Source organism: Alexandromys fortis, unplaced genomic scaffold (genome assembly GCF_014885135.2).
Source record: "Alexandromys fortis isolate MF-2015 unplaced genomic scaffold, M_Fortis_MF-2015_v1.1 scaffold_72, whole genome shotgun sequence".
In the NCBI taxonomy this organism is placed as follows: domain Eukaryota; kingdom Metazoa; phylum Chordata; class Mammalia; order Rodentia; family Cricetidae; genus Alexandromys; species Alexandromys fortis.
Window position 1 is genome coordinate 7,263,775 of NW_026067969.1, and position 16,051 is coordinate 7,279,825.

A 16,051-nucleotide genomic window follows, 5' to 3' on the forward strand; every position below is an offset into this window, starting at 1 on the left:
TGTATGGATGCATGTATGTCTGTACCACGTGTGTACCTAATGCCTGCAGACATCAGAAGAAGGTGTTGGATCCACTATGTGGGTGCTGGGAATCAAACTCAGGTCCTACAAGGTCAGGGGGTCCTCTTAGCAGCTGAGCCATCTCTTCAGCCCCAATCAATTGTTTTCACTGGTCTTCCTAGAAGGGTCTTCATTCCTCAGAGCTAGACTCTCAGTAGTTCACACACGGCTACTTGGCCTGGACATTTGGAATGTAGCGGATCCCTGGCTGCATTTACTAGCTGTTCCGAGCTCTGTCCCCTCACCTATTCCAGCAATTGTGACAACTGACAATATCTCCAGGAATTGCCAGGTTCCTTCTAGAGAAGCTCACCTGGTTGATAACTTCTATTCCAGATCCTAGGGAACAACAGAGTTCCCTTCTGTTGAGAAGGATGCTGGATGATATATTGGGATTGATTAGTAATGTCTGCCATGAGTGCAGAAGGGGGACTGATAGTATGGTTGGCTGGAACTGATTAGTGGTGTGTACTACAGGGCAGAAAGGAAGTCTGCTCTGATCTTGTATGGACTTCCAGGGTTCTGTGTTGGGCCCCAATCCTTGCTAGGCTCCCTCTCACAACCACTCTCTCTTTAGGTGTTCATTGAAGATGTGAGCAAGGAGTTTGTGGAGGAGTTCATCTGGCCTGCTGTCCAGTCCAGTGCGCTCTATGAAGACCGCTATCTCCTGGGTACCTCTCTGGCCAGGCCTTGCATAGCCCGCAAACAGGTGGAAATCGCCCAGCGCGAGGGGGCCAAGTATGTGTCTCACGGTGCCACGGGAAAGGTAAGGCTAGAGATGGGTGGATGGGTCTGGTGGCTGGAAGGAGGAAGGGAAGACGGGCCGCTGAGGATTTCAGAGGTGGCCAGGGTGAAGGGCTGGGCTGCCTGAGCAGCAATGGTCATCCCTTCGGTCTGTGTGTTCAGCTTCCCAGGGAAGCCTTGTCACCCTTGGTAGACCTGACACAGCCCCAGATAAAGTCACAGCATATGTCACCACGGGATGTCACAGAAAGGGCTAGAAAGAACTGGAGAGCAAGGTGGGTTCTGAAGGCCAGAACTTCAATGGCACAGTGTAAGGACCTGCTCCTTCCTAAGGCCCAGAGAAGGACTATGTTCGAGACCACCCCTGTTCCCAGAACCCAGGCATTCAGTCCTTGCCTCATAGAGGCCTCAGTTGTGTTCCCATCTCTGAGATGTCTGTTTGTCTCCTTTCCATGGGGGACCCGTCTTCCTGGATACCCTAACAGCCTCATCAAAACCCAGCTCCTCTGTGAAGACCAAACAAGGTCACATCTGGGGATTTAGACCTGGCACCTGGCTGTTTTGTTTGTTTGTTCTTGTTATTCCAAACAGGGTTTCTCTGTGTTATAGCCTTGGCTACCTGGAACTCTCTGTGTAGACCTGGCTGACCTGAAACTCATAGAGCTCTACCTGCCTCTGCCTCCTCCCCAGTGCTGGGGTTAAAGGGATGTGCATCAACACCTGGCTATGGCACCTGGTTTGAGGGACACTTTTGCTTGCATGTATAGCACAGACTAAAGAGGACCCCCAGGGGCAGTTCCCAGCTTCTATCCCCAGATGGCCGCACTCAACTGTATTAATGAACTCTCTCTGGGTGACGCGGTGCACATCTTTAATTCTAGCACTCGGGAGGCAGAGGCAGGAGGATCTCTGTGAGTTTGAGGCCAGCTTGGTCTACAGAGCTAGTTCTAAGACAGCCAGGGCTACACAGAGAAACCCTGTCTCAAAAAAAAACAAAGAAACAAACAAAAAGACACAGATTCTCAAACAGTGTACGCCATGACAGTAGTCTAGGACAGGGCACAGCTGTCAAACCTGTCTGCTCCGTAACCCACGAGGCTTGCCACCTTGCTGACATGGGGCTGTGATGTTGGGGGGTACAGGAGACATGCAGCTTAGGCAGACCTGGTGGTGGCCTGGAAACACCAACCACCAAGGTAACACTGGTGTGAAAGCTTGGCTGCTCCTTTGTTGTCTTGGATACTGATGAGCTAGCTGTGTCTGACATGCCTAGGGTGGGGACCTGCTGGGTGGCAGGCGCAGTTGAATACTTCAAGGCTATATTGGCCGTCCTTAGGAAACCCGAGGCTGCTGAAGGTCAGGAGTCAAGGGCCTTGGGTCAAGGGTCAGGAGGAAGACCGCTTCCTGTCTTCATGACATCTGTACTCTGGATATGAGCACAGGTAGACACATTGCAGAACCAAGGAGCAGAGTGTCCCTGAGACCAGAGACTGTGATAACAAATGTCCCAACTGGGGACACAGAGAAGCTATGGGAGAAGCAGCAGGGTCTGAGCCCGGCTGAGACAATTCTCCAGAGGATACTGGAGAACAACCCTCCTGGGTAGGAGCCATGAAGGGGAGCAGACTGGCCAGCAGTCTTCACACCCAAGAGGGTCCCACTTTTCACTGGTACCCAGTCTGCTTAGCTGGATTTTAGGGCACCACATGAGGAGAGGTGGGTGCTACGGGCTATCTGGGCGGTCCGTAAGTACCATCTTCCCTAAGAGCCACGTTGGGAAGTCAGACCCAGGGCTCAGAGCTGCACACTCGGCTCAGATCGAGCACCATGGTCTCCACATTGTTCACTTTCCCCTGCGGGTCTCTGCTTCACCATCTACAGAAGAGTGTGAAGATGGCACCCAGCTCCTGGGCCATTTAGAGAGATGAGTGAGGACCGGCAAAGGTCTCAGTGCAGAATAAAGCCCCCTGAGCCACTGAACCTTTCCAGATGAAATGAGAAGGCAGTGAACCTCCCCATCTTGGGAGGCTTGCAGGCTGAAGCTGAGAACAGGGCTCTGAAGGTCCATTCTATGGGGAATCAACCGGGCAGCATTCAGGCCAGTAGAGCAAGAAACTGCATCTCCTTCTAGTTCTTTCTTGAGATTGACCACATGCTGTGCATATGGCCACCAGAGGGCACCAGAGGCTTAGGTTTGAGGATACTATGGGCACAGGGTGCAGACAGGGCTTGAGTTCACTGCAGAAGTTTTTCAGGGCTTCACCAGCAGGGCTCTAGATCTTTCCACGTGGGCCCTTACAGCTGCTTTGATTGGGCTTGGGGGTGTCTCCACTGTTCACAGGGAAGAGGTCCAGTTTGAAGCATCTCAGGGTCCCTGATACCAGCAGCCAAAAGGCCAGTGAGACGCTGGGGAGCCAGAGCGGCTCTGTCTCTGCTCTTCCTGGTCTGGGTGTTCTCCACATGTGTACAGCACCCCACCTCCTTCCCCAGCACATGGCCCTCGCAGACAACTTCCAAGAGCTGGAGAGTGGAGAGGTCCTGGGATCAGCTGGGGCTTAGCACTGGGTTGCAGTATCGGCCTCTCTGGAACACACCGGTGACTGCACATCTCAGGAAGTGGTTGTCCCGGGAGAATGGTGGGCACGGTGATCAAGAGGCAGAGCCACACTGGGCATGAGGACATGCCGAAGGCTGGCTGAGGCAGGTCCCAACAGGATATTGGCAGAGTCCCGCTAAAGGCGTAGGGGTCCATGGCCAAGATGTGAGCAGGCTACCGGTACCCCAGACCAGAGAGGTCCCTGGGTAACCTCAAGAGTGAATCTCTGAGGAGCTAGGCTCCTTGTTGTTTTTAGTAGTCTCTATATATCCCAGGCTGGTCTTGAACTTGCCATTCTTCTACCTTAGCACCTGTCACTAAGAGTTGGTACAATAGTTTAATTTTTTTACTTATGTGTTTGTGTATGCACCACACAGGTGAATTAACGCACAGGGGTCAGAATAAGGCATTGGATCCCTTGGAACTGGGGTTACGTTACGTATGGTTGTGAGCCACCAAGTATGTCCTGGCAACCTAACCCATGCCTTCGGCAAGAGCAGCCAGTGCTGAGCCATCTCTCCAGCCCCAGCACTCTCACTGTGCTTCCTAGGCAGTAGCTCTGTACAGCCAGATGGAGGCGCTGTGGGACTGAGACACAAAGCCAGCAGGAACACTGGCAGGATGTGTTCAGATAGCCTAGAAGGGCAGGAGTTAGCCAGAGACATTGAATGAAGTGCAGCCCTGGCTGTAGGCGTGGCCTGTGCAAAGGCCCGGGGTCAAGGTGACTCTCAACTAAAGAGTGTCATTCAGAACAGCATTGTTTCTTATCCTTGGTTGCTGCAAAAGTGAACCCCCACCCATCCAGAGAGCTCGAGCCCCTAGATTTCAAAGAAAAGCGAGGAAATATGAGCCTAAGACTCTGGGGGTGCAGGGGTAGTTTTGTAAATGGCACCATCTGCAAGGCTACCCCCGGGCAGATGGGAGGCACTCCCCCTTCCTTGCCTTTCCATTCCCATGGGCGCTCACCATGATACACGCATGTGCACACGCACCAGTATGTGGACGACATGTGTGTGATATGACTCTGTCCCCCGCCTCCATCTCCCACTTAGGGACGCTACTAGGAGCTGCCCCAGCACCAGGAGCCCAAGGGTCAGTAAAGAAAATGCAAGGCCCTAGACTCTTACCTAGGACAGATTTTGAATCAAGAAAGCCTGTTTGTCCAGCTTTTCCAAGGCTCTCGACTTCTGAACAGATGGGTATCCATCCCCCTGCCATGTCTGGGTCAGCAGACACCAGCCTAGCCGGGCCTGGCTCACGAGGCACAGTTTGCCTTTTGTGTCAGTGAAACATGAAGCCACAGGGGAAGAGTGGCCAGGCTAGGTAGCACTTGGCCATGCACGGTGCAAATCTAAGATGAGGCATCGTTGTGCTAGAGCGTTCTGGATTCCTAAGGGTGCCGCCTCACCTTGCCTCAGTGTCCCCCCACCCAATGGAGTGGTTTGTACGGAACCCATGGTCTCACTCACTGCACCTGCCCAACTGAGCAGTCTCAGGATGGATGTGTGGCCTTTGTGACCCTGAGCACTGGTTCCGCATCTCTGGCCTTCTTGTTGTTCATCTCTCAAGCACTGCTAAAGGGCCCTCTGGCCCCTGGAACTGTCCCTGTGACAGAAGTAGGTGCCAGTGTGGGACTGAATGGAGACGGAGGGGCTGGCTGTGGGGCCCGGTGTCCAAGAGGCTCAGCAGCCGCTCTTTTCTGTGGGGAGGGGCTGGATCCAGGCTTTCCGCACCACCTGACAAGACTCCGGAAAATAACATGTTATTCCCACTGCTGCCTGGCTGCGCCCGTGCAGTTTTCACAGTAGGCGAAAGGGGCCTCTATTATTTCTCAGTGCCTGAGCCTCCCTCTCTGTGAGTGGCAGAGCAGACAACACAGAGACAGCATCCCTGGTAGCCTGTGTCTGCCCTACCCCTCTTCCTCCTGACTCACGGAGTGGTCAGGATGACCGTCTACAGGCTGCGAGGCGTGTGGGACCGGGGTTGGGGGTCTGTCTCTGCCCCAGGAGGACACGCATCTGTTCGCTTTACAGTACTGTGCCCCTTCTGGGCCTCAGTCTCCCTGTCTGTACAGAAAGAGGCTGAAAGCAGAAGGCCTTCCCAGGTCATTTAGTCCTATTCCCCACCCAAACCGCTAGGAACTGGGGAAACTGAGGCTTGGGGAGTGACAGGAATCACCACTTTGTGAGTGTGAAAGATCAAACCGTGAGGCTGGGCCCCTTGGGGGCCTGTGTTTTCCTGCTTGGAGTCTCTGGGATCCAGGTCTCCAGCCCCTAAGGAGCAGCACGCTCCTACAGGACCCTCTAGACTACATCCATGCACACACACACACACACACACACACACACACACACACGCACGCACGCACGCACGCGTATTCCTCCAGGCCTCCACCATGTTCTCAACAGTGCACATACTCACAGATGTCTCCGTGTGCCCATGCCCTGCCCTCAGCTTGAACATGGTACAGCTGTGTCCTGTTCAGTGTGCGGTCACCCTTCAGCCGTGCACACACGGTACAGCTGTGTGCTATACCCTTCAGCTAGCTGTACACATGCTTACCCAAGCCTTGCATCTTGTGCATGCCGTGGGAAAGCCCTGGGGTCCAGTCGTGGCCCCTCGCATGGAGCAGCATCTGCTTCTTTGGTCTCTGGCCTTAAAACAGGCTAGCAATGTCACAGGCTGGCACTGTGTGAGAAGGGAGCCCTCTGCCATTTTGTCGTCCATCCCCAGATGCCATCCTGTGGCACTCATAATCCCTTGCTCTCTGTTCCAGGGGAACGACCAGGTCCGCTTTGAGCTTACTTGCTACTCCTTGGCACCCCAGATTAAGGTAAGATGTTGCTCTTCCCCCTAGGGAGTAGACAGTGAGGTCCAGGAGGTGATACGGGTGGAGTCCTTGTGCTGTTAATATCTCTGTGTCTCTCCATGGTGCCCCTGGGTCCTGTAAAGGACACCAGTAGACAGGAGGTGGCAGTCTCTGGGAAGGTTGCTGTCTTCCTAGCCATTCTCTCTTCCTGAGGTGCAGTCTGGGTATGGGGGGTGGGGCATTGATATCTCTGGTCATGGGTCAGAAAAGTCTCTTCTTGCTACGTTCTGACCCCTTTCTGGATATTTGTGGCTGACTCCCTCCGTGTCTCAGAGCCTTCCCCAGGGACCTTTGGCATGTAACCTGGGGGTATATACATGTGCATGGACCAGACTGTTCCCTTCGGTCACCCTTGTCCCTCAGCCTGACTGACCTGGGCCTCTGTCTACTTACCCCTCCATCCCTTCACTCAATCATCCCTGCAGTATTTGCTGGGCATTAATATGATGCAGGCTGCATCCTCTAGTTTCTTCATCTTTAAAAAATTAAAATCCAGGCCTAGCACTCAGGAGGTAGAGGAAGGCAGTTCACTATGAATTAAAGCCCAACCTGATCTACATAGTGAATTCCAGGCTAGCCAGGGCTATGTAGTAAGATCCTGTCGAGAGAGAGAGAGAGAGAGAGAGAGAGAGAGAGAGAGAGAGAGAGAGAGAGAGAGAGAGAGAGAGAGAGAGAGAGAGAGAGAGAGAGAGAAAGAGAGAGAGAGAGAGAATTGGGTAACATAATTTAATATTTCATTGAACTCCATGTATCCAAAAAGTTATCCAACATGGACTCAGCATTTCCCAAACTGTTATAGAGGTTTTCACATCCTTTTCATGGTGCCAGCCCTCCAGGCGCGGTCTTGTCAACCAGTGGCTGCATTCTGCATTACACAACCTCAATCTGAGCTCCTTGGTAACCCCAGGAGACCTAATCCTTCTCCTTCCCCCTGGGCTTCTTCCTCTCTGTAGCATGTCTTTCTCTGTCCCTTGCCCGGACTGCCAGCTGTCCCCAGCCTGGGGACGGAGCTGGCCTGGAAGTGAGCGGTAATGAGTTCTGATACATCTGACCTCTGCAGGCCAGGCCTCCAAAGGTGCCCAGCACAGTAGCTGCGCTGCAGGGCCTCTGGCGCCAGGGCCCATCCTTCAACCTCTGCCTCTGGTTCCCACGGCCACTGTGGGGGATGGGGTGACTAGTTTCTGGATCTTTATTTAAAGAGGCAAAGCCCAGGGGCTATGGTGGGATGGGGCAGGGACCCAAACTGGCTGGTCTCTGGGAGCCTGGCCAATCATGAAGTTTCTCAGTTCTGAGCCTGATTAAGGACTGCTGTGTCTAGGGCTGGGCATTGAGGAGCGTACCCTGGTACCACTACACCCCACCGTGTCCACCACACCCCACTATGTCCACCACACCAGCGACATTGTACTGGGCGATATGCTGAGTTTACTTCTTGGGGACCAGTCCCTGACCCTGAAGGCCAGCAGGGCCCATATGGAATATGTATAGCTGGGACTCTTCCATAACGCCCCCCCCCCACTGCAGCATTATGGGGGGGGGCAAATTACACTCATGCTGTCTCCCTCCCACCCCAGCTCAGTTCACCAAGACTCACACTTTCAGACACTCAGGTCCCAGCTGGAGAAACAGGCCCAGAGGGATGCACAGCCGTTTGGTCACAGAACACAGGTCTCTCCAGCACCCAGTATTCCTTCCTTAGTCTCCCTGCTCACTCCCCAGGGAGTCTTTTGAGGGACACAGTGAGAGACTCCTTACCCAGGTCCTGACCCTTTGTCCCCTTTGTCCTGCCTCCAGGTCATCGCCCCCTGGAGGATGCCTGAGTTTTACAACCGGTTCAAGGGCCGAAATGATTTGATGGAGTATGCCAAGGTAGGTCTGAGCGTCAGCTAAGCCGCGGGCTATTAGGGCTGAGGCCACCTTGGTGGCATGAGACAAGATGGAGCCCCCTCCCATAGCATTTGTCCCCCAAGTCAGCCTCATAGGTGTGTGGTCCATTTCCTAGGTGGGCCTCTGTGAGGTGACCCAGTTCACTGAGCTGGGAGGCATTGAGTTGCCTGCCCTAAGAATCCTGCATGCCCCTTCTGCAGCATGTAGGCGTGGGTTCCAAGGAAACTGCCAGGAAGGGGGAGCAGGGGAGCTGTTCTGCACCTCAATTACCTGGCCACTGATGTCCCCAGTGCTTTCCCTGGATCAGGGAGACACTCCCAGGCCAATGTCAGACAAAGCCTTTCCTGGCGTCAGCCTTTTTTTTTGAAATACAAGTTGCAATAAAACATATTAGAAGTTTTGCATCGTGATCCTTAGCTGCTCCCCAGGGCACCTTTCTTTTTAGCGACTCGATGGCAGCACTTGACAAACAGCCTCAATCAATCAGACAGGGGGAAAAGCAAGTCGGTGCACACACCAGAAAATTGCTCAGGTTTTTAAATAGCAGTCGCCGAGGCTGGCTGTGTGAGCTCACTTCAGCCAAGGTGCCGCGTGGTAGGGGACGCTGCGGGGAACACGGGACTGCAGGGAAGGCAGCCCTGCCCCAGCCGCCAGCATCCCATTAGGCCCCTGAGCGCTGGGAGGAAAGGCGTCCTCCACCATCTGTTGTTTTATTATTAAGAGTGGAGTTTACAAGAGCAAACCCATATGTTGCCAAACAAATCGTCAAATAGTGGGGCTATTAAGGGAGTGGAGGTTGGCGAGGCGTCTTTTTTCCTGCCCCCTTGTCTCCTTGATGAAGAAGAATATGAAGCAGGCCCCGTCTTTAGGGATAATGAATTACAAGCCCTGTTCTTGGCCTCGCTCCCTCCCCTAGTCCAGTTAGAAGCAAGGGCCAGGCCGACCCGCGGCTGCTTGTACCCTCCCTCTGGACCCCACTGGTCGACAGCCCTGGTTTTTCCCAGCACAGCTGAATTTGTGGCCCCTTTTTTTCTGGATTCTGGGGAGAAGACACTTAGCTTCCACCTTGAATAACCTTCAGAGCAGGAAGAGTTTGTCCAGGAAGGTGTCTCCCCACCTTCTTCATGGGTGCTAGGTTCGGAATGGGGCTATGGAAAAACTTTAGCATATCCAGCTAGGAAAGGAGACCGCACCCAGGAAGTGACCAGAAGCATCAAGCAGCCGGGAGGCTTTGTGTGAGATTCACAGCCAGGCAGTATCTGAGACAGATGAGGGGAAAGGAAATCAATGGGGCTTTGAAAATCTCTGCTTTCAAAGCCCTTAAGTAGCCAGGGTCAAAGGGTGCTGTGGAGGCACGGGGAAGCCTTGGCTTCTGCCTGTCCCCAGACCACTGCTCAAGGCTCAGAACCACCTATGGTTGTCATTATCACAACTGATTAGAAATGATAGTGCCCTCATGGTGCGGGCGTACAATCCGAGAGCTGAGAGAGCGGAGGAAGGATCGCGAGTTCAGGGTCAGTCTGGGTAAATTAGTGCAGAAGGGAGCTGGAGTAGATGCCCATTTTACATGATGAATCCCTGGGTTCGATCCTCTCATAACTCAAAAAATTACTACTAAAGGTAACATTCTAAACCAGAGTTTGAGGTGGACACTAGAGCAGCACCTGCCCCAAGACCCCGCCACCACTGCCGCCTGCCCCCTGCCTGCTCCCCGCCTGCCCCCTGCCAAGGTTGTTTATTGTCATTAGTTAACCTGGGAGTCCTTAGGGCTGGGGTGAGTGAGGACAGAGAAGAGTGAAGAGACGAACTCGCTGTGCTGGATTCTGCTCTGTTCAGCATCTATGGCTCTGCCTAGGGCAGCCACCTGCCCTGCTCCTCCTTGCTGCCCCTTCCCACACTCCTCCCCTTTCTCTGTGGTCGAGGCCAATTGAGAAAGAGGCGAGGGTCCCGCATCGCCCCCAGAAATAAAGGCTCCAGGGAACCTGGCCAGCCACTTCTCTTGGCTGCCCAGCAACGTGCCCTCATATGTCACCAGCACCATCTTGCAAAGTTCTGGTCCCCAACCTGTCAGTTCCACATGGAGAGAGCATAGAGCAAGTGTGGGCGTTAGATCTGTGTCGAGCAGCGGGGAAATGAAGTTTTCTGGTTGCCTATGCTGTTTTAAAAAAGGACAAACGTCTCAAGGGCAGTTGTGGCTTATTTGGGGGGCTGCTGTTTTTTTAAGTTTAGCTAAAGGAACACCAAAGGGACTTCCTCTCTTTTCTTTTAGCATCACTTGAAGCTCGGGCCTATAATGAACTCGCACTAGCCCACACCTGGCGGAGGGCTCTAGAATCTTAGGCACCAGCCTGTGAACTGGGTGGGCAAACCTATCCCCTGAGAGACTCCCTAAATGGTTAAAGTTCCCACTGTGACCCCAGGGTTGAGGTGTAGAGGGACCTCAGAGGCGCTGTCTGGCCTCATAAGCTTGAGGGGCCATTGACCTGGCCATCTCTCCCAAGCTCCATGCCCACCAGAGTTGAAAGGGTGTAGCAATTTCTGAGCTGAAGCTCAGAACTCATGTGGGGTTACAGTCGAGTGTCTGTGCACAGAGGTGACTAGGACAGTCACCTACCCTTTCCCTGGAAACTGAGCCCGTGAAGGATGGCCAGCCGCTGTCTGGCCTGGGGTCTGGGCATCTATCCTTCAGCAATGGTGAGGACCATTTGGAAATCAAATAGCATCAAGCCACAAGAGATGGAGATGGAGGCTGGCTACCTGGCTCTACTTTGAGGGTCTGCAGAGTGGTTGCATGGCTTGGAAAGATGGCTCCCAGGAGATACCTTGTGATGGGGGCTCCTATAGGTGTTCCTCCTTTCATTGGGTTCACACGAAGCATTATAAACTCGGGATGGATGTCTCTGTGGCCCACTTGAGGCTGCATGGTAGATACTTAGGCTGCTATAGCCCTAGCTCTTAGGATGTGGTGGGTATCATAGCAGGTGCCAAGAAATGCCTAGCCAGTTCCTGCCCCTAAGTGCTTCTATGGGTCCTGGGACTGTGGGCTGATGATATCTTCTGGAAAGAACTCCACGGTCAGCCTCCATTCTGAGTAATGAGGGCACTCTAGTGTTTAAGATCCTCCCTCCCTCCCTAGGTAGCCTGGGAAGGGGAGAGGGACATGATTTGGGGCTAACTGGCACCTTGAGGGATCCCAGGCAGTGGAGCATGACCTTCATGTACCCTCCCAAGAACCTCCACCTGACCATTCTGTCTTCTTCTGTAGCAACATGGAATTCCCATCCCTGTCACACCCAAGAGCCCCTGGAGTATGGATGAGAACCTAATGCACATCAGGTAAGTCCAGCCCCTTCTGGCACTGAGGCTATGGCCGGGTGGTTAAGAACGCTGACTGCTCTTGCAGAGGACCTGGGTTTGGTTCCCAGCATCCTCATGGTGGCTCACAACCATCTGTAACTTCAGGGTACCAGCATTCTCTTCTGGTACCCATGGGCACTGCATACATACATGCAGGCAAACAGTCATACACATAAAATACAAATTAAGTTGGCGTGAGAAAGTACAGCCCCTTTGTTCCCAGGCCTGACTTTGCCATGTTCTCTTCACTAGGTGCAGGCAAGCCCTGCGTATTGATCTGGCAGGCCTGGGGTATTGGGAACAACTTCTCAGAGGAACTGGTCTCTCGAGTTAACACCTCAAGGGTGAAGAGGGCCAGACTGGAATGAGTGTTGAAGGCAGAGGTCCCCATGTGTGGCATCCCAGGGCTGCACCCATAAGACTGAGTGGGGAAACCCCAGTTCTTCCTTGCAGTCTGCAGCTTCCTTAGCTAACTGGGGTGGCTCAGAGTGTTCAGGGTGGGGTTGGCAGCATAGGCTTCGGCCGAGAGAAAAGGCAGACGACCTGTGGGCGATCCACAGGACAGTAGAGGTTTACGTGACACTACTGTGTATACTCAATTCACCTCTCCCCTACAGCTACGAGGCTGGAATCCTGGAGAACCCCAAGGTAAGCCCTTTGCCTAGGAGCCAGCTGCCCGTGGTGGTCCCCAGTGCTCACGCTATCTAATGCGCGTGAGGCCTAATTGAAATTTCACCAGGGGCCAGGGTAGTTTTACATGGCAGTCTCCCAAACTCTCCTCGTTGGCCACTCTGCCTGCCGTCTGCATGCTGGGCTCTGACTCCTGCGCCCCCTTGCCCCTGTCACCCTTGCCACCCCACTTCCCTGGTGTTCTAACTGCTGTAGAGATGAATACTGGAAGGAGCAGAAAGGATGGGCAATTGAAAGACAATAGGGAAGCGTTTGAGCAGATGAGGCACGTGAGAGAGGGTGCAGCCTGTCCCAACCAGCTGGGTAGGCGCTGGGCCACTGCCTGGATTGGGGTGCGAGGGCTCGAACCCAATGAGCCATATGTCTGGGTCTGTGTTCACACCCATCCTGGCTTAGTCTCTTGGGTTGGCCAGGGTGAGCCCGCAGACCCATTTCAGATGTCAGGTTTCTCTCCCCAGGGGCTTCTTGTCTCCTCCTGCCCACTGTGGGAAATGGGGGGCGGGCAGAGCAAAGCCTATCATAGGGAGAGAAAAATCTCTTTGTCCCCAAGGGAATGACTCCATTCCTGGCCCAGCCCCACACCCTGGGGGCTGCTTTGGTGGTGGTGGGGGTAGTCTGCTTGGAAGACATTAGAGAATTTGGCAGCTGGGCCTGGGGGTTCTGAAGGCTGGAGGAGAATCGACTGGGTGGTTTGGATCAGGATCTCCATTCCAAGGCCCCAGGGTACACCCTTGCCCAGGTCTGCACTCTACTGACCCCATTCCTAACCTAGCAGTACCAGGTCATGATGGCCACCCTAAAATGTATGACCCCAGACCTGCTTCTGGCATTTTCCTGCTTTGATTTCCTTGGATTCTGACTGTGAGCAGTCTCATTTTACCGACGGGGAAACCGAGGCCCAGAGAAATGACTCAGCTGAGCAAGACTTGGAGCTGGGACCCTCAGTGGCCTCGTTCTCCCCGTACCTTCCCACAGGCACCCATCCTGTCTGAGCCTCCAGTTTCTCTTGCACAAGGTAGCAATAGAAAGTGCTTAGCATGGCTTGGAACAAGGTCTGGGGTAGGGGGATGAGGGTCTTGCCTTCTCTTCAGGCCACAGTTAAGACTAAGAGTCTGAGGTCTGCTCAGAGCCTCCCTCACAAGCAGTAGGACCAGGCTGGGCCGGGTCTAAGGCTGTGGCAGAGGCAACAGCATGGCAGAGCCCTCACTTGTCACAAGGGAAAGCTGGTGCCCGGTGCCCCCACCCCACCCTGGGGACTGACGGCCCGTGGGGCTGCTGCCTGCTGGCCACAGGTTTTTCCAGTTCATGCTCTGCTGACCCCATGACACTCAGGCCAACCACAGCTCATTAGCCAGTCAGTCACACCGAGGGGGGCCTGGAACTGAAGCCCTGAGCAAGCCTTCTAGGTCCTTCCAAGCTAGCTCCTGTGAGGCCAGGAACCTGGGAAAACTCCCAGCCTCTTCTTAGCAGCCTGGGCCCTATCCTCACTAGAGAAGCAGAACTCCCAAACTGGTCACCTCAGAACGGGGAAGCAGCCTGGAGCCTGAGATTTAGTGTGATTTCCATGTCACTAAGGACAGATCTGGGTCCCAGAGCTAACATGTCCCAGTCAAAGGTATTGTGACTGCCAGGTCCCAGAGACAAGTGCCCTGCAGCAGAACCCCAAATCCCTGCTGCTCACTGCTGCACAGTCTCTAACCGCGCTCCCCTCACCAAGCAGTAGAAATGGGCCAGGCTGGGCTGAGGAGAGGCAACAGCATGGCTGCTGAGAGTCCCAGCCACTCCCTCCACTCTGGCCAGGAGACCCACATTGTCCTCTCTCTATGTTTTGGCCATGGAGGCTTTCCCCAATCCTATGGCACCCAGATGCTTTTGCTTCTGTGTCCCCTGCTCCATGCAGCGCCCCCCCCCACAGCCCTCCCCCACCCTCAGAGAGGAGCACTGAGAGCTTCCAGGGCCCCTCCCCCTCCCCAAAAAAGACCCGAGGTCTGCGGAAGGGAGGGTCTGAAGCAGATGGCTGAGCCATTTTCTGCCTCCGCCAGGGCTGATTGAAGGGCAATGAGGCAGCTAATACGAAGAAAGATAGAAATTTACTTGCTTTAACTTCATACGGCCCACAGTGAAAGAGTTCATTCAGCTGCCGGCCGCCATATCTGATGGGTGAATAAGCCACCCCCACATCCATCATGCCTCTACATCATGGGTTAGTTCATGGGCCATTTGCTGCAATCCTTCCTTCGCAGGCCTGTTTCATGCTTTCTTTCAATCTCCACCCCAACTCCCGTCTCTCCTCTCTCTCTCTCTCTCTCTCTCTCTCTCTCTCTCTCTCTCTCTCTCTCCCCCCCCCCCCCCCCCCCCCTCTCCTCTCTCTCTCTCTCTCTCTCTCTCTCTCTCTCTCTCTCCCCTCTCTCCTCTCCCTCCCTCCCTCCCTCCCTCTCCTCTCTTCCCCCCACCCAACCCAGATGACATTGGAAGTGAGCCCTCCCGCTGGGGTGGATAAATGGCACCAGATACTCAGCAATGAACTATTTGTCATTTGAACTGGGCTTTTAGGAGGGACAGTTAAAAAGAAGCCAGGCACCCCCTGAGCTCAGAATGCAAAGCAAACACCAGTTTATTTCTATTTAGTTATTTGATGGAATGGGGCTGTCAGCTGCCCACCCCACCCCGACTCCTGCTGTAGAGTGTATGAACTTGTCCTGTCCCGAGCACCTTCCTGTCTCTTGTCTTTCCCAAGGCATCCTTCCTCTACCATTAGGCTATGTGACCAGGGAAAGGACAGGTTCAAAACTGAAGTGGTTGCAGTCACTATAGACAGAGGCGGGAGGAGCGGTTTATGGGCTTGGAGCTCTGGACGTGTGGGGAAGTGATTGCTGTGCTGGTCACCCTGAAATCCACCTTCAGTCCGCTCCACCTGTGAGCTGAGCTTCAGGCATTTCTATGCACTGAGTGGGTCTGGGAACATGGCAAGGCTTTTCTATGCACTGAGCGGGTCTGGGAACATGGCATTTCTCTGAAGTCTGCTCCAGGATGAATGGCGTTGACACTCAACCGTAGGCATCAAACTGTTTCGCAGCCCAGGTTGCCATAGCAGCTGGGAAGCAGCATGAGATGCTGAAAGAGTACTAAGGTGTGGTTTGGACCAGCTACTTCTTTGGGCCTTACTTTTCCCTCTGGTTCCTGGAGGCCTCTTGCAGCGTGTGTGTGTGTGTGTGTGTGTGTGTGTGTGTGTGTGTGTGTGTCTTACAGACCCTTCACACCTCCCTGGGTCTGCCTTTAAGGCCACACTGTGTCCACCACACAAATAACACTTTAGGGGGGTGTGGCTGCCAGTCTAGGGTCCCTTGGAGCTCTGTAGTTGAGTGGGAAAGATAAACCTTACCACTGTGTGGCACCAAGGATTCTTGACAGATGACACTTGGTGTTAAATCTAGGGGGACCCTGGGAAAATAAGGTTGCTAGTCACTCCAGCAGAGAGCTGATGGGTAAGCATAGATAAGCATCCCAGGGTGCCTTTCTGTGGCCTCCCTTGGAGAAGGCACAGTGTCCATCTCCAAGCCGATGTCCCACCTGCAGAGTGAGTTTCCATCCACACCAGCCCTTGCTTGACATTTCCTGTGTTGCATTTAAACTTTAACGCAGTCAAGGGCACAGATCCCTTCCCCAGATGGAAACTAGAGTTTGAAGAATCACTTCTGAGGGTACCACAGCCTGACATCTGCCTTAGGGGTATTTTCCACAAGTCTCCCACAGTTGAATATGATGGTAATCCCAGCACTTAGGAGTTAGGGGGCAGGGAGATCCAGGAGTTCAAGGCCAAACTGGGTTACTTGAGACCCTGCCTGTAC

General features: G+C 53.9%; 1 protein-coding gene across 1 annotated transcript in view; it reads left to right on the plus strand.

The window, feature by feature from the left end:
* Positions 1-16,051, plus strand: part of Ass1 (argininosuccinate synthase 1) — a 48,658-nt gene that overhangs the window by 9,885 nt on the left and 22,722 nt on the right. The window contains exons 5-9 of the mRNA XM_050155398.1: positions 638-826; positions 6,177-6,233; positions 8,064-8,138; positions 11,422-11,492; positions 12,131-12,161. Coding sequence (XP_050011355.1) covers positions 638-826; positions 6,177-6,233; positions 8,064-8,138; positions 11,422-11,492; positions 12,131-12,161 — 423 coding nt within the window. The remainder of the gene's footprint in view (positions 1-637; positions 827-6,176; positions 6,234-8,063; positions 8,139-11,421; positions 11,493-12,130; positions 12,162-16,051) is intronic.